At 45.2% G+C, this 19,019-nt stretch overlaps 1 protein-coding gene across 5 annotated transcripts in view; it reads right to left on the minus strand.

The window, feature by feature from the left end:
* Positions 1-19,019, minus strand: part of LOC100456619 (nuclear pore complex-interacting protein family member A7-like) — a 40,319-nt gene that overhangs the window by 9,644 nt on the left and 11,656 nt on the right. For all 5 annotated transcript variants that reach the window (XM_063712058.1, XM_063712060.1, XM_063712061.1 and 2 more), the window contains 3 exons: positions 5,966-6,094; positions 2,452-2,551; positions 2,150-2,288 (listed from right to left, as the gene is read on the minus strand). In XM_063712058.1, the coding sequence (XP_063568128.1) occupies positions 2,150-2,288; positions 2,452-2,551; positions 5,966-6,094 (368 nt within the window). The remainder of the gene's footprint in view (positions 1-2,149; positions 2,289-2,451; positions 2,552-5,965; positions 6,095-19,019) is intronic.

Here is a 19,019-nt window from a genome sequence, read left to right on the forward strand (position 1 = left end):
CTCACACCACTTGATTCATGGTCCTGCTCCTAAGGACCTCACCTGATACTTGGTTTTATAGGAAGGATGTGTAAAATTCCCAGAACGCTAGGAAACAGGGACAAAAACACTTCAAAGAGAAAGTTAATGAACTTGTTTCTGACCACAGGGCATCCTTCAGCACATGCTGTCTGGAGTGGCCTCAAACAAGGAGTGTGTGGTGAAGTGCTGAGAATGCAGTGGGAGCAGGGTCCTGTCCCCACGCTAAATGAGCTCACAGATTAATGCAAATGAGAAGCCAGTGAGGACCTCACTACTGCTGTGCACTTGGGAACTACAAACACAAAACCTGACTCTGGAGGGAAGCTAAGGAAGCATTCTAATCTTGAGTTGACATAAGTGCATCCGAAGCTTCCGATCTCCAATGAGAACAATGGGGGACACCAAACAGAATATAAAACCCATGATTGAATACATCAAATTGCTAACATGGCAGTAAACAGACATGAGGTCAAGATGGAGAAGAAGGAAACCCAGGACGAAAGTCAGCCTTGCATTTGGAACCCATTTCCCTGAGTTTCATTGCTGAATTCCAGAAGGGACTACTGAGATGCAAAGAAGCAGAGCAGCTTTTGCACACACGCATGCGATTAGATGAAAAACAAGTGGATTGAGGGTCTGCCAATGAAAGCGACCCGTACTGAAGTCCACTGGCTCTGGTTGAGACCCAGAAGAGTCACACATCAGAACAGAGGTGGATAGGAAATACCCTGGCCTTTGTAGGGACTGAGCCTACACTGACGACCTCAATTGCAGCCTGTATGGAGGACCCCTCACTATCCCCCAGAAGTAGACTCCCATTTTTTCTGCAGCAAGATAACATGCTACTAGGCCTCAATTCATTGCTAAATATTTTTTAACAAGTATCTCACATTTAACAAAAAGAGATCAGTCATATGGCAGCAAAATACAATGTAATATGACCAAAACATGAAAGACTGTGAAAATGAATCTGGAGGTGACCCAAGCATTGAATTCAACAATCTAGGCTGGGAGCGGTGGCTCACGCTGGGAGGCAGACGCAGGCGGATCACCTGAGGTCAGGAGTTCAAGACTAGCCTGGCCAACATGGTGAACCCCGGTCTTTACTAAAAATACAAAAATTGGGCTGGGCACAGTGGCTCACGCCTGTAATCCCAGCACATTGGCAGGCCAAGGTGTGCAGATCATGATGTCAGGAGTTCTAGACCAGCCTGGCCAATATGGTGAAACCCTGCCTCTACTAAAAATACAAAAATTATCCAGGCATGGTGGCATAAGCCTGTAGTCCCAGCTACTCAAGAGGCTGAGGGGTAAGAATCACTTGAACCTGGGAGGCGGAGGTTGCAGTGAGCCAAGATCACACCACTGTACTCTAGCCTGGGTGACAGAGTGAGACTCTGTCTCAAAAAAAAAAAAAAAAAATTGGCTGACTGTGGTGGCACACACCTGTAATCCAAGCTACTCGGGAGGCTGAGGCAGAATTGCTTCAACCTAGGAGGCAGAGGTTGCAGTGAGCCAATATTGCGCCATAGCACTCCAGCCTGGGTGACAGAGTGAGACTATCTCAAAATTTAAAAAAAAAAAAAGGCTGGATATGGTGGCTCACGCCTCTAATCCAGCACTTTGGGAGGCTGAGGTGGGTGGATCACCTGAGGTCAGAAGTTCGAGACCAGCCTGGACAACATGGCGAAACCCCATCTCTAGTAAAAATACAAAAATTAGCTGGGCATGGTGGTGGGCACCTGTAATCCCAGCTACTTGGGAGGCTGAGGCAGGAGAATTGCTTGAACCTAAAAGGCAGTGAGTCGAGATTCTGCCATTGCACTACAGCCTAGGCAACAAGAGCAAAGCTCCATCTCAGGAAAAAAAAAAAAAAAAAGAGAAAGAGAAAGGAAAACCAATGCCAGTACTAGCACCTCCTCTTCCCCCGAAAAAATTACAAACAAGAATGTAGGAAGGGAAAGGAATTATGCAGATTAAACTAATCAAGCAGAAAGGACAAACTCAATTTTGAACCCACTGAATTTGCCACAAATATTGTAGAAAATATTCTCAAGGACTTTACAGTTGTCTACTTTGATTGGCACATGGTTCATAACAACAGTATTTGTGTCAAGGCACATCTTACTCTTCCTCGGCAGTCTTCCTCTGTCCACTGATTTTGTAATGACTGTTGACCTTCCTTGTCACCTTATGGACTTCAGCTCGAACTATGGCTTCCATATGTCTCCATGAATTAAAGAGGTCTTCCAGGCCAATTTTAATTCCTGGAAAGGAAGAAACCCTTTTCTTTGTGTGCATACAAATGGACCTCGGCCCTTGGTGAGAGTGAGGAGAGGAGAAGGTGAGAAACCTGAGGGCAAGAAGCTGTTCTTTCCCCTTCCAGGGCAAACTCATTTCCACACTATGGGGACTCCAACAGAGCCATACCTTCCCGGCTACGGCTATTGGACCTCCAGGCTTTCCGCTGTACATCCTTGGATCCGTCATGTACATTTTGTGACTTTAAGACAGTCTTGAGGAAAGACACCTAGGAAATAATAATTTAAGAATGACGGCTGGGCACGCTGGCTCATGCCTATAATCCCAGCACTTTGGGAGGCCGAGGCGGGTGGATCACGGGGTCAGGAGTTCAAGACCAGCCTGGCCAAGATGGTGAAACCCCGTCTCTACTAAAAATACAAAAATTAGCCAGGCATGGCTGCGGGCGCCTGTAATCCGAGCTACTCGGGAGGCTGAGGCAAAGAACCATTTGAAGCTGGGAGGCGGAGGTTGCAGTGAGCCGAGATCACTGGGAGGTGGTGCATGCCTGTAATCCCAACTAGTCGGGAGGCTGAGGCAGGAGAATCACTTGAACCCAGGAGGAAAATGTTGTAGTGAGCTGAGATTGTGCCATTGCACTCCAACCTGGGCAACAAGATTGAAACTCTGTCTCAAAAAAAAAAAAAAAAAAAAATAGGCCAGGTGTGGTAGCTCACGCCTGTAATCCCAGCACTTTGGGAGGCCAAGGCAGGTGAATCACAAGGTCAAGAGATGGAGACCATCCTGACCAACATGGTGAAACCCCGTCTCTACTAAAAATGCAAAAATTAGCTGAGCATGGTGGCGCACGCCTGTAGTCCCAGCTACTCGGGAGGCTGAGGCAAGAGAACTGCTCGAACCCGGGAGGCAGAGGTGGCAGTGAGCCGAGATCACACCACTGCACTCCAGCCTGGTGACAGAGTGAGACTCCGTCTCAAAAAAAAAAAAAAAAAAAAAAAAAAAAAGACATGAATATACTTCACACAACTGAACTGTACACTTCAACACGGTTAGATGGTAATTATCATGTTATAAGTATTTTACCACAGGTTAACATGTTTCACAACTTGAAAAGGAAGTAATTACCTTCAGCTCTCCGAGTTCTAGAAATTTGTAACATTTCACCCCCTGCTCCTTCCTGATCTGCACTGGAGCATCTTCCTTCTATCCCTGCTCTACTCAGAGTCCACTTTCCCTTCCCTCACATCAGCTTCATTGAGGCTGGTTTGAACCTAACTCAAAACATTCTCACTAATGACTGAATTCCCACCAAGATTTCCATATTATCACAGTATGCTTTTAATCTTCTAAGATATTAAATATTTGTTCTCATCATAGCTAAAATGCAATGCAAATCCCATCTCAGATGTGGGTCAGATACCTATGAATCTCCTGAGGTAGTCATTGAAATAACTATTTTTTTTTTTTTGAGATGGAGTGTCACTCTCACCCATGCTGAAGTGCAGTGGTGCTACCTTGGCTCACGGCAACGTCCACCTCCCAGATTCAAACAATTCTTGTGCCTCAGCCTCCCAAGTAGCTGGGATTACAGGTGCCCACTACTGTGCCTGGCTAATTTTTGTCTTTTTAGTAGAGATGGGGTTTCACCATGTTGGCCCATCTGGTCTTGAACTCCTGACCTCAAGTGATCCACCTGCCTCAGCCTCCCAAAGATTACAGGCTTGAACCTGGGAGATTACAGGCATGAGCCACCACACCTGGCCTGAAATAATATCTTTCAAATTCTTCCTAGAATTTGTTCTTTTCTGATTTCTGCACATAGGATAAAAAACAAAACATGTACTAGGATTTCGAGAGAAGCATGGGTAATCTAAAAAGATGAAAGAGCAACCACATCTATCCCACAGCTACCGCTAGATTTCATAGGAAAGGTAGCTGGCCCAGTTTGGAGCTAGGAGGAATGTCAAACACATGAAGAAATGAGAAGCAAGGAAATGCCATCATGCATGAATGCTTCATGGCACCCATGATGTCCCTGCTTAGGAGGTAGTGGTATAGATGACTAGATGACAAGGACAAAGATGAGAAGGTGCAAAGTTGTCCAAGTCAAACAGTCCAACTGAACCTTCCTCAATGGAATTTTTAAAAAGCGGTGAATTTAAAAACTTCCCCCGGCTCCCGTGGTGGCTGACGCTTGTAATCCCAGCACTTTGGGAGGCTGAGGCGGGCAGATCATTTGAGGTCAGGTTTTGAGACTAGCCTGGCCAACATGGTAAAACCCCGACTCTACTAAAAATACAAAAATTAGCTGGGCATGGTGCTGGGCACCTGTAATCCCAGCTACTTGGGAGGCTGAGACAGGGGAATCGCTTGAAGCCAGGAGGTGGAGGTTGCAGTGAGCCAAGATCACACCATTATACTCCAGCCTGGGCAACAGAAGGAGACTCGTCTCGGGGGTGGGGGGAAAAAAAAAACTTCCTCCAATTTATACTGAAAATTCTCTCTTCAGGACTAAGTGGCATAGAGAATGTTAAATGTGCCTCGATATCTTCATAACTCATATATTTTCTGTTTTCTACATATCTTGAAAGGCAGTGCCAAATGACGTGTAATTATCTAGGTGGTAAAACTGAAACATACTTCCTCTTCCCTTGAATATAAAAAAGCATTGTGGTATTAGTACTTTTATCTTGGATCATTGTTCAGAAGGAGGTTCAGCCCCCACACAACCACATTTTTACTGCCATGAATGGCAAGAGAAAATGTAGAGCTCAACTTACCCAATGGAAAAAAGGCTCAAAAGACAAATTACGGCAGAACTTAGCAGCCAAATTCTTACCAAGTACAGACTTTTGACATACTGATCTCTCTCCAGTTGCAACTGGGAACATGCACTTTGAATGATGTCATTCAAAATTACCCTGCCCAGATACACTTTTCATTGATTCTCTGGAGGACAGTTCTAAGAGATTCTCTGGGGCTTTCTCTGCATCATGAGACGCAGTACAGTTCTGCCCTTCACCTTCTGGCAGTTTGTCACCTCGTCCCTATGACCTCAAAGGAACTTTATCTCAGGCCAATTGTTTGTTCCTTGAGCTCTTTCATTTCCCCTAAAAATCATTTGCTGCCCCTCTAAATGGCCTACATCTCCATCTATCTCCCTCTCCCCTCAGAAGAGGGTGCTCTTTAAGCATCAACCATCCGGCCCTTCTAGCAGTCTCATTTTTCAGCTGGTTCCCATGTTTATGACTGTTCTATGTTTTTCTTCTCCTGTTAAGCTGTCTGTTGTCAGCTCATTTCTGCAGTGAATCTTCAGAGAGGAGACTGGAAGCTTTCCTTCCACCCATATGCTAGAACTATAAAGCAGAAGAGAGTTTAGAAAGAATTTCCTATTTAAGTGATGAAACCTCATACTCCATTTCTGATAAATAACACTAAGGTTAAAAAAAGTTATTTTTGACCAAAAGCTCTGTTGACATTTTATTAAACAAACACCAACCTATTTAATTTTCATAATGTACATGGCAGATATTTTCATAATTCTTATGCTAATAAATCATTTTCCTGATTTTTTGGGTAAAACCACATATTCATAATGAAGTCCAGAAACGTGAATTGTTTTAAATAATTTCTTCTTATTTGTGATTACAAGTATACCTCTACAGAAAGTTAGTATACTCACACAAAGGCTAGTTTTCCAGAGGAAAATGGCAAGTGTTGAAATTCCCAGAAACAAAATAATGATAACTATCCAAGAAATTCCACAAAAGTCAGTCCCAGGATGAAAATGATCAGGCACAGAATTGATAACCTGGAATAATAATAGTTGAAATAATGAAAAGGTCAAAGACACTGACAATATTTCACTCAGAAAGAATCATCCTTAGAAACTGTCAACCTCCTCTAAAAGGTAACCACATCCCTCAGATACCACCGTGGGATTCCACTGCTACAAAAAAGAACAGAAGTCAGAAGTTTCATGTTTTTCAGATGGCTGGTAGTGTTTTTAGGCATTGCAAATGTAGGATGTCATCTTTCTTGGTATAAAGCAGGGATATCCAATCTTTTGGCTTCCCTGGCTATATTAAAGCAAAGTTGTCTTGAGCCACACATAACATACACTAACAATAGCTGATGATCTTAAAAAAAAAAAAAAAAAGCTCTTTTTTTTTTTTTTTGGAGACAGAGTTCCGCTCCGCTCAGTCGTCCTCCTTCAGCCTCCCAAGTAGCTGAGATTACAGGTCTCTGCCACCATGCCCGACTAATTTTTGTATTTTTAGTAGAGATGAGGTTTCACCATGTTGGCTAGGCTGGTCTCGAACTCCTGACAGGCGATCTGCCTGCCTCAGCCTCCCAAAGTGCTGGGATTACAGGTGTGAGCCACCGTGCCTGGCCACTTTTTGCTTTTGTTCTTGTTTGTTGTTTTTGAGACGGGGTCTCACTCTGTCACCCAGGCTGGAGTGCAGTGGCGTGCTCTCGGCTCACTGCAACCTCTGCCTCTCAGGTTCAAGTGATTCTCCTGCCTCAGCCTCCTGAGTAGCTGGGAGTACAGGTGCCTGACAGTGCACTCAGCAAATTTTTGTATTTTTTGTGGAGATGGGGTTTTGCCATGTTGGCCAGGGTGGTCTCAAACTCCTGACCTCAGGTAATCTGCCCGCCTCAGCCTCCCAAAGTGCTGGGATTACAGGCAAGAACCACTGCGCCTGGCCAAAATCTCATAATGTTTTAAGAAAGTTTACAAATTTGTGTTGAACTGCATTCAAAACTGTCCTGGGCCACATGCAGCCCATCACTCATGGGTAAGACAAGCTAAGTAAAAAGTAATTATCTTATCTTTTCTGTTTTGAGACAAAGTCTTGCTCTGTTACCCAGGCTAGATTGCAGTGGCATGATCTCAGGTCACTGCAACCTCCGCCTCCCGGGTTCAAGCGATTCTCCTGCCTCAGCCTACTGAGCAAATGGGATTACAGGTGCCTGCCACCGTGCTTGGCTAATTTTTGTATTTTTAGTAGAGACAGGGTTTCACCATCTTGGCCAGGCTGGTCTCCAACTCCTGACCTCATGATCTACCTGCCTCGGGCTCCCAAAGTGCTGGGAATACAGGTGTGAGCCACTGCGCCTGGCCAGTAGTTATCTTTTCTTTAAAGTTATTTACTTGTTTTTTAAATTGATGTGTAACATTGGATGCATTTATTATATATCACATGATAAAAGAATCCCTCTAAATACTACTTCTCTGTTGGATTATGTGAATCTTTGTCATTTAAAGCTCAGCATAAGTTAAAAAAAAAAAAATACAATGAAGGGATTACTTCATTCACAAATAAGTATCAAATTTTAGTGCTTAAAAATTAATAAGGTGGGCCGAGCGCGGTGGCTTATGCTTGTAATCCCAGCAATTTGGGAAGCCGAGGTGGGTGGATCACGAGATCAGGAGATTGAGACCATCCTAGCTAACATGGTGAAACCCCATCTCTACTAAAAATACAAAAAATTAGCAGGACCTGGTGGCACGCGCCTATAGTTCCAGCTACTCGGGAGGCTGAGGCAGACGAATCACGTGAACCGGGGAGGCAGAGGTTGCAGTAAGCCAAGATTGCACCACTGCACTCAGCCTGCATGACAGAGTGAGACTCCATCTCCAAAAAAAAAAAAAAGAAAAAAAAAATACCAAGGTGGAGATCATGAAAATGGCATGAAGATTGTGGGATTTCTCTAAGATTGTTGATATTCATTCCATTAGACTCTTATGTGAGTGAAGACGAAGACTTCCCCTGAGTAAGTTCAGACAGTTTGTGATAGCGTTTCTACATCGATTCCTCAGGATTTAACTATATATTTTTGAAAACATCTCAATTTTAAATGTTTCTTTCAAGATGGTGAATTAAACAGAGATAGCCCTTCAACAGGTTGAACTCAGCATATCCTGAGTCTGAAATGCAAACGATGGAGTTAGAGAACCATACAACAATGGTAATGATTCAGAAACATGGTGTTGAGCAAAATAAGGCAGACACAAAAGAGTACCTATGGAATGGTATGCAGCTGTATACGCGAAATTCCAGAATAAGCAAGCTAACCCATGATAAGAAAGAGACTGGCTAGGAAGAGTGAGAGTTCACTTTCTGGGGTGACATAATAGTTAGATCTTGGCTGGGCATGGTGGTTTACACCTGTAATCCCAACGCTTTCAGAGGCCGAGGTGGGCGGATCGCCTGAGGTCGGGAGTTGAAAACCAGCCTGACCAACATGGAGAAACCCTACCTCTACTAAAAATACAAAATTAGCTGGGCGTGGTGGCATACGGCTGTAATCCCAGCCACTCGGGAGGCTGAGGCAGGAGAATTGCTCGAACCTGGGAAGCAGAGGTTGCGGTCAGCTGATATTGCGCCACTGCACCCCAATGGGCAACAAGGGATATTGTGCCATTGCACTCCAGCCTGGGCAACAAGGGAGAAACTCTGTCTCAAAAAAATAATAATAATAAAATAAAAATAAAAATATAGATCTTGAACGGGGGCTGGGTTATGCTGGTGTACGTACTTCCCAAAGTTAGTAAACTTACACTTAAGGTTATAAATTTTGGCCGGGCGCGGTGGCTCACGCCTGCAATCCCAGCACTTTGGGAGGCTGAGGCAGGCGGATCACGAGGTCAAGGGATAGAGACTATCCTGGCGAACATGGTGAAACCCCGTCTATACTAAAAATACAAAAATTAGCCAGGCGTGGTGGTCTGCGCTTGTAATCCCAGCTACTCAGGAGGCTGAGGCAGGACAATTGGCTTGAACCCCGGAAGCGGAGGTTGCAGTGAGCTGAGATCTTGCCACTGCACTCCAGCCTGGGCAACAGAGTGAGACTCTGTCTTTAAAAAAAAAAAAAAAAAAAAAAAAAAAAGTCATCAAACCAGATGACACAAATCAAATGATATTTCACTTTGTTTTGGTCCATTTTGTTTGTCTGAGACAAGAGTGCAGCGGGGCCATCTTGGCTCACTGCAACTTCCAGCTCTTAGGCCCAAGCGATCCTCCCACTTCAGCCTCTCCGGTAACTGGGATAACAGGTACGCACCACCAGGCCCGACTAATCTTTTTTGGAATTTTTTGTAGAGATGGGGTTTCGCTATGCTGCCCTGGCTAGTCTTCAACTCCTGGACTCAAGTGCTCTGCCCACCTCGGCCCCCTAAAGTGCTGGGATTACAGGCCTGAGCTGTGTAATTTCATGCCACATGACACAGCCCGGTAACAAGGAAGAAACCCCGCGGGTCCAGCGTCTACTCACATAGGTGGGGTGATGGCTGATAAATCCCAGCAGGAGGAGCCAAAAGAGCAGCCACCACACCGACATGTCCTGGTCCTCTCAGGGCGCCCTGAGGCGGCCAGGACAGAGGCGGGGGTGGCTTAGGGCGGGGGGAGGAAAGGGGAAGGGGACGAGGACGGGGAGGCGGAGGGAAGGGGGAGGGGAGGGAAGGGAAGGGAAGGGAAAGGAGGAGAAGGGGGCTGTTGGGCACCTGGAGGTGGAAGAGGAGGAGGAGAAAGGGGTCTGGGAAAGGATCCGGTTCAAATTAAGTTCTCAAGCGCTGGTGGAAGGTTTAGCTACAGGTCACGGAGAAGGTCAATCAGGGAAGCAACAGGACGCGCAGGCGCAGGGCAAGGGAGCCTCCGTGAGGCTTAGGAGCAATTAGATGGAGACCAAGGTTCTGCTTTCCGCCCAACTGCCAAACCTTCTTCGGTCTGGGCCGTCTCTTAGCAACCTTGGGATTTCATACTCCCTCTCCACCAATCCCTGATGCCAGTGGTGCTGCCTCACAATGGACAGTCCGCGCGCGCCCCGCCATTCCAACACCCCTCCCCCATCTCAGCCCCCCACGCTCCTCACAAGGACAGGTCCTCTCTGGAACCTTCAGAAACCTGATTTCTGGTCCTCCCCAACCAGCTCCCTGTCCCTGCTTCTGGGCACTCCTTCCTTCCTGAGGTCCCAGAGTTCCTCAAGGTCAAACATGGAGAAACCCTAACTCTACTAAAAATACAAAATTAGCTGGCCGTGGTGGCATACGGCTGTAATCCCAGCCACTCGGGAGGCTGAGGCAGGAGAATTGCTCGAACCTGGGAAGCAGAGGTTGCGGTCAGCTGATATTGTGCCACTGCACCCCAATGGGCAACAAGGGATATTGTGCCATTGCACTCCAGCCTGGGCAACAAGGGAAAAACTCTGTCTCGAAAAAATAATAATAATAAAATAAAAATAAAAATAATAAAAATAAAATAATGTAGATCTTGAACGGGGGTTGGGTTATGCTGGTGTACGTACTTTCCAAAGTTAGTAAACTTACACTTAAGGTTATGTATTTTGGCCGGGCGCGGTGGCTCACGCCTGCAATCCCAGCACTTTGGGAGGCTGAGGCAGGCAGATCACGAGGTCGAGGGATAGAGACTATCCTGGCGAACATGGTGAAACCCCGTCTATACTAAAAATACAAAAATTAGCCAGGCGTGGTGGTCTGCGCTTGTAATCCCAGCCACTCAGGAGGCTGAGGCAGGACAATTGCTTGAACCCCAGAAGCGGAGGTTGCAGTGAGCTGAGATCTTGCCACTGCACTCCAGCCTGGGTGACAGAGTGAGACTCTGTCTTAAAAAAAAAAAAAAAAAAAAAAGTCGTCAAACCAGATGACACAAATCAAATGATATTTCACTTTGTTTTGGTCCATTTTGTTTGTTTGAGACAAGAGTGCAGCGGGGCCATCTCGGCTTACTGCAACTTCCAGCTCTTAGGCCCAAGCGATCCTCCCACCTCAGCCTCTCCGGTAACTGGGATAACAGGTACGCACCATCAGGCCCGACTAATCTTTTTTGGAATTTTTTGTAGAGATGGGGTTTCGCTATGATGCCCTGGCTAGTCTTCAACTCCTGGACTCAAGTGCTCTGCCCACCTCGGCCCCCTAAAGTGCTGGGATTACAGGCCTGGGCTGTGTAATTTCATGCCACATGACACAGCCCGGTAACAAGGAAGAAACCCCGCGGGTCCAGCGTCTACTCACATAAGTGGGGTGATGGCTGATAAATCCCAGCAGGAGGAGCCAAAAGAGCAACCACCACACCGACATGTCCTGGTCCTCTCAGGGCGCCCTGAGGCGGCCAGGACAGAGGCGGGGTGGCTTAGGGCGGGGGGAGGGAAGGGGACGGGGGCGGGGAGGCGGAGGGAAGAGGGAGGGGAGGGGAGGGAAGGGAAGGGAAAGGAGGAGAAGGGGGCTGTTGGGCACCTGGAGGTGGAAGAGGAGGAGGAGGAGGAGGAGGAGAAAGGGGTCTGGGAAAGGATCCGGTTCAAATTAAGTTCTCAAGCGCTGGTGGAAGGTTTAGCTACAGGTCACGGAGAAGGTCAATCAGGGAAGCAACAGGACGCGCAGGGCAAGGGAGCCTCCGTGAGGCTTAGGAGCAATTAGATGGAGACCAAGGTTCTGCTTTCCGCCTAACTGCCAAACCTTCTTCGGTCTGGGCTGTCTCTTAGCAACCCTGGGATTTCATACTCCCTCTCCACCAATCCCTGATGCCGGTGGTGCTGCCTCACAATGGACGGTCCGCGCGTGCCCCGCCATTCCAACGCCCCCTCCCCCATCTCAGCCCCCCACGCTCCTCATAAGGACAGGTCCTCTCTGGAACCTTCAGAAACCTGATTTCTGGTCCTCCCCAACCAGCTCCCTGTCCCTGCTTCTGGGCACTCCTTCCTTCCTGAGCTCCCAGGATTCCTCAAGGTCACTCTTGGTGACAAAACATAAAAAACAAATGATGGCAGGATGGCAGGAAGAACCTCATACCCAAGCAGAGTGCTAGGTTTTACAGCCCCCGCTCAGCCATTCATATTCTAAGCAACAAAACATCAGCAGGATGCAGAAGTTCCCAATAGTAAACCATCTCCATCACATCCACATAGCCATCAGGCCATCAACCTGTATCTCAGGGACAAATGTTGTAGATACACTCATTTTAAGCATGCATGGTACATTTACAAAAATTAACCTGACTTATTTTGTTCCAGCAAATCTCAATATATTTTAGAGCAATCAAATCACACAGCATGTTTCTGATCATATAACTGTGCTAGAAGTCAATGATTAAAAGCTAACTCAAAATTATTATTTGCTTGGAAATTCAAAGTGCCCTTATAAGATATAAACGTAAGAAAGAATCCAAAATGAAACAAGATTGTCTTTAAACTCAATGATAAGATCATAACTCAATGATAAGATCATAACATGGCAAGAAAATGTCTCCCTCTGGCCTGGGAATTCCACTTTGTGGCACAAGGTTGTGTGATCTCACATCACCCCTAACCCACCTAGACATGTTAACATCCGAAACAGAGTGATGATGTCACTTATCTATATCATCTTACTGCCTGTGTGCATGGACTTTAAATTCTGAACCCAAATGAGGGGGAGAAACCAAGTTGACTTTCATGATTGACCTTTCAGGGATGTCCAAGAAATCTGCATTTCAAGAAACAAAGTTCATCAGCTTCTCTCCTAGGGTATTTGGCCACAATACCCAGAGGGCTTGGCAGCATCATGAGTGATGGGTGGGGAGCACCAAGCAGGTGGGCAGGGCCCAGGGCCTGGTGACCAGGACAGAACCCCACTATCCATCACCTTTGCAGGCCCTGTCCTCAGCTAAACTTCCCAAAGGCCTTCTTCTGCCCGATCACACAGAGTGTGCCCAAACTCACTCAGGCCTCTGGCAGCTGAAAACCACTGCTTTAAATCCCTTTACCATTTATTATGACATAAGGTTACTGTAAGCAGGAAATATTCTACTGATGTTACAAATGGAAAGCCAATGCCTTTACCATAAATAGAAAAACAATCCTAAGAAACAAGCAAAACAAAAACAAAACGGGCTGAGTGTGGTGGCTCATGCCTGTAATCCCAGCACTTTGGGAGGCCGAGGTGGGCCAATCACAAGGCCAGGACTTCCAGACCAGCCTGGCCAATATGGTGAAACCATGTCTCTAATAAAATACAAAAATTAGCTGGGTGTGGTGGTGGGCGCCTGTAGTCCCACCTACTTGGGAGGCTGAGGCAGGAGAATAGTTTGAACCTGGGAGGCAGAGGTTGCAGTGAGCGGAGATTGCACCACTGCACTCCAGCCTAGGCGACAGAGCGAGACTGTCTCAAAAACAGCAACAACAACAAAGAAACAAACAAAAAACAGGGTTAACAAAACTATGGAATTCAATTCTATTTGTATGCTGCAGCCATGCTCCAGCCCTAGATTTGGCTGGGCACGGTGGCTCATGCCTGTAATCCTAGCACTTTGGGAGGCTGTGGCAGGCAGATCACAAGGTCAGGAGTTTGAGACCAGCCTGGCCAACGTGGTGAAATCCCGGCTCTACTAAACATACAAAAAGTAGCTGGGCATAGTGGCGGGCAGCTGTAGTCCCAGCTACTCCCAACCTGGGAGGCAGAGGTTGCAGTGAGCCGAAATCATGCCACTGCACTGCACTGCAGCCTGGGCGACAAGAGCAAAACTCCATCTCAAAAAATAAAAATAAATAAATAAAATAAATGAAAAAATAAAATAAAAATAAATTCAAGCTTAGCCTGGGCAACATAGGGAGACCCCATCTCAAAAAAAATAAAAGGCCAGGCACGGTGGCTCACACCTGTAATCCCAGCACTTTGGGAGGCCAAGGCGGGTGGATCACCTGAGGTCAGGAGTTCAAGACGAGCCTGGCCAACATGGTAAAATCCTATCTCTACTAAAAATACAAAAGCTAGCTGGGCGTGGTGGCACATGCCTGCAGTCCTAGCTACTTGGGAGTCTGAGGCAGGAGAATCGCTTGAACCTGGAGGCAGAAGTTGCAATGAGCTGAGATCACACCACTGCACTCCAGCCTGGGCATCAGAGTGAGACTTTATCTCCAAAAAAATAAAAAATAAAAGTAGTCAGGAAGAGACATCAACAAAAATTGGTGATGAATGGGGTAGCAGTGGCACTGGGGAACAAAAGGGAACAGATATTTTGCACTGCAATTGTCATCTCGTTTCTTTTCTTTTTTTTTTTTTTTGAAATGGAGTCTCCTTCTGTTGCCAGGCTGGAATACAGTGGTGTGATCTCGGCTCACTGCAACCTCCGCCTCCCAGGTTCAAGCGATTCTCCTGCCTTAGCCTCCCAAATAGCTGAGACTACAAGCACATGCCACCATGCCCAGCTAATTTTTTTATTTTTAGTAGACATAGGGTTTCACCATTTTGGTTAGGATTGTCTTGATCTCTTGACCTTCTGATCTGCCCACTTAATCCTCCCAAAGTGCTGGGATTACAGGTGTGAGCCATCATGCCTGGCCAATTGTCATCTCTTTTCAATATTGAGCACATATGGGTACACTGTAAAGGAAACTTTAAAATCTCAGGATCCCAGCCCCCCATCTTCTTATGCAAAAGAGAAAGTCATTGCAACACCATTTTCCAAATGAATAGCTGTTCCTAAGATCATGTAACAGCCAGATAGATGTCTACTCAGCAAGAAAAGGCCTCAGGCATCTGGGAAGGGCTGCGCCCCATAGATCATTCATAAGTAAATCATTTGCTGGCCTCCTATAATCAAGGACATGCCAATGTTAACGTTAGGTCTACAAACTATTTTTTTCTTTGAGATGGAGTCTCTCTCTGTCACCCAGGCTGGAGTGTAGTTGCGCAATCTGGGCTCACTGCAACCTCTGCCTCTCAGGCTCAAGCAATTCTCTTGCCTCAGCCACCTGAATAGCTGGGATTATGGGCGTGTGCCTCCACACTGGGCTAATTTTTGTATTTTTAGTACAGATGGGGTTTCGCCATGTTGGCCAGGCTGTTTTAGAACTCCTGACCTCAGGTGATCCACCCGCCTTGGCCTCCCAAAGTGCTGGAATTACAGGTGTGAGCCACTGCACCCAGCTGAGTAAATTTCTTGATTGCACAGAATGTGTGGTGATATTGGTGGACTTAAGGACACTGAATTGTTGATCAGGAATAAAGTATTATGTGTGTTTTCTGGGGTCCTGGATAATGCTGTAGCATTCAGGGTAGACTGAGTAAAAAAAATGTAGAGATGGTTTCCTAGTTACTTGTTTTTGCTTCTAATTTTCATTCATTTGCTATTTATTCTCTTCTGGCTTTCCTTGTGTATGCATATATATAAAACCATTATTATTATTATTATTTTTAGTTTCTAGTGGAAGGCTTTTATTTGGTTCTGTGAATAGTCATTTTATTTCCTATGTATTTCTAGCAAGTTGTATTCATTCCATTGATCTAGAATTCCTAGGCTGCCTTTGTCGGGCCTGCAGGAATTAATGGAGCATACCAGCTTTTTATTTTTTATATTTATTTTTTGAGACAGAGTCTCACTCTGTCGCCCAGGCTGGAGTGCAGTAGCACGATCTCAGCTCACTGCAGCCTCCACCTCAGAGGTTCAAGCGATTCTCCTGCCTCAGCCTCCTGAGTAGCTGGGACTACAGGTGCCCGCCACCACGCCTGGCAAATTTTATTTATTTATTTACTTATTTATTTTTTATGGAGATGGAGTCTCACTCTGTCACCAAGGCTGGAGTGCAGTGGTGCGATGTCACCTCACTGCAACCTCCGCCTCCTGAGTTCACGCCATTCTCCTGCCTCAGCCTCCCAAGTAGCTGGGACTACAGGCGCCCAGCACCACAACCAGCTATTTTTTTGTATTTTTAGTGGAAACGGCGTTTCACCATGTTAGCCAGGATGTTTTGCTCTCCTGACCTCGTAATCTGCCCACCTCGGCCTCCCAAAGTGCTGGGATTACAGGCTTGAGTCACTGTGCCTGGCCTGACATTGTATTTTAAAGTTTTTTTTTTTTTTTTTTTTTTTTAAGAAAGGATCTCGCTCCGTCACCCAGGCTGGGGTATGGTAGCACAATCTTGGCTCACTGCAACCTCTCTCTCCTGGGTTCAAGCCAACCTCCCACTGAAGCCTCTGGAGTAGCTGGGACTACAGGTACACACCACCACACCTAGCTAACGTTTAGTACTTTTTGTAGAGATTTCCTAGGGGTTTCTCCATGTTGCCCAGGCTGGTCTCGAACACCTGAGGGCAATTGATCTCGCTGTCTCAGCCTTCCCAAGTGCTGGGATTACAAGTGTGAGCCACCTGTAATTTCTCCATTTTTAAGAGACATGTAGTAATGTCTCATGGTGATCTTAATTTGCATTTCACTAATGACTAATGATGTTAAACATCTTTTCAAGTGCTATACATTTTCATTTTCTTTGATGAAGTATCTGCTCAAATCTGTTGTTCATTTAAAAAATTGCATTGCGGCTCACACCTGTAATCCCGGCACTTTGGGAGGCCAAGGCAGGCAGATCACCTGAGGTCAGGAGTTCAAGACCAGCCTGGCCAACACGGTGAAACTCCAACTCTACTAAAAATACAAAAAAACTAGCTAGGTGTGGTGGCACATGCCTGTAATCCCAGCTACTCAGGAGGCTAAGGCAGAAGAATCACTGGAACCCGGGAGGCAGAGGTTGCAGTGAGCCAAGATCGCACCACTGCACTCTAGTCTGGGCAACAGAATGAGACTCCATCTCAAAAAAAAAAAAAATTGTATTGCTCATCTCCTTATTGAGTTGTAACGGTTCTTTATATATTTTAGATACAAGTTCTTTGTCAAACAAATGTTTTGTAGCTTCTGGGGAAAAGAATGAAAAAGAAATTTTAAAAGAAGACAGGCCTGGGACAGTGGCTGGCTGGCTGGCTGTGGTGGCTCACGCCTGTAATCCCATCACTTTGGGAGGCCAAGGCAGGTGGACCACCTGAGGTCAGGAGTTTGAGACCAGCCTGACCAACATGGCGAAACCCTGTCTCTACTAAAAATACAAAAATTAGCCCGGCATGGTGGTGTGCGCCTGTAATCCCAGCTACTTGGGAGGCTGAGGCAGGCAAATCGCTTGAACCTGGGAGGTGGAGGTTGCAGTGAGCCAAGGTCACACCACTGCACTCCAGCCTGGGCAGCAGAGCAAAACTCCATCTCAAAAAAATAAAAAATAAAAATAAAAAAAGACAAAAAAAAAAAAGAAATAAGAAAAAAATGTTTTGCAAATATTTCTCCCAGTCTGTAACTTGCCCTTCATCTTCTTAATAGGGGCTTTCAAACAGCTAATGCTTTTAATTTTTGATAAAGTACAATTTATGGTTCACCATTTTATATCCTAAGAAATGTAACCTAAAGTCACAAAGATCTCCTGTATTTTCTTCGTGACATTTTATTGTCTTAGATCTATGCTTAGGTTGATGAACCATTTATAGTTAATATTTATATATACAGAGAATAAGATAAGGGTTAAGATTCAGTTTTTTTCCATATAGATATCCAAGCTCTAAGACCACTGATGGAAAAAGATTGTCCTTTCTCCCTCGAATTACCCGGGCATCTGTAAAAACCTGAAGTGACCATATACTTCACATAAGTCTATTTCTGAATTCTCTTATTTTCTTTGGTTAATCTCACACAGTCTTACTTGCTGCTTTACAGAAGTCTCGAAGTATGACAAGATAAGTCTTCCAATTTTGTTCTTTTTCAAAATTCTTTGGGCTATTCCTAGATCCCTTGTATTTCTATATAAACTTTAGAATTAGCTCATCAATTTCTATAAGAAATTGTAGCCTGTTGAGATTTTAAGAGGGATTGAGTTGAATCTATAGATTAGTTTGGGAAGAACTGACTTAATACTTAGTCTTCCAACCCATGTGTATGGCATATCGTTCTTGGGTCTTCTTGAATTTCTCTCAGTAACATTCTTAGTTTTCAATGTACAGATCTTGCATACATTTTGTTAAATTTATCCATAAATTTTTCATGTTTTTTGATCCTATTATAAATGACATTTAAAATTCAATTTCCAATTCTTCTTTGCTAGTATATAAAAATCCAGAAAGTGGTTTAGATTTGATCATTAGTTCCAGGAGCTTTTCTTTAGTTTTCTATCTATACAATCATGCCTGCAAACAAAGTTTTACTTCTTCCTTTCTAATCTGTCAGTTATTTTTTTTGCCTTATTGCACTGTCTTAGATTTCAAATATGATGCTGAATGAGATAAATGGAGCAGCAAGTGGTAGTTGCTCTGCCGCCTATAAGGTAGATATTTAAGTATGACATTTTATGAATTTTCTTGTTTAATTTTTACAACAATCTTACAATGTCAGTACAATTATTTTTATTTATTTATTGAGATGGGGTCTTGCTATGTTACCCAGGCTGGTACTGAACTTCTGGGCTTAAGCCAATATCTTGCTTGCCTCCTGAGTAGGGGGACTATAGGCATGTGCCACCACACTTGGCTTAAATGTGTCCTTTAAAAATTCAGGCCAGGCACAGTGGCTCATGCCTATAAACCCAGCAATTTGGGAGGCTGAGGCAGGCGGATCACCTGAGGTCAGGAGTTCGAGACCAGCCTGGCCAACATAGTGAAACTCTGTCTCTACTAAAAATACAAGAAATTAGCCAGATGTGGTGGCACACACCTGTAATCCCAGCAATTCAGGAGGTTGAGGCAGGAGAAACACTTGAACCCGGGAGGCAGAGATTGCAGTGAGGTGAGATTGTGCTACTGCACTCCAGCCTGGGCAACAGAGTGAGACTCTGTCTCAAAAAAATAAAATAAAATTCAGTTTAGAACAGAGAAAGGAAGTAAATGAAGGAGAAGATAGAGAAGCATTTACAATCTAAATGAATAAGTATAC

Source organism: Pongo abelii, chromosome 10, assembly GCF_028885655.2.
Source record: "Pongo abelii isolate AG06213 chromosome 10, NHGRI_mPonAbe1-v2.0_pri, whole genome shotgun sequence".
Classification (NCBI taxonomy): domain Eukaryota; kingdom Metazoa; phylum Chordata; class Mammalia; order Primates; family Hominidae; genus Pongo; species Pongo abelii.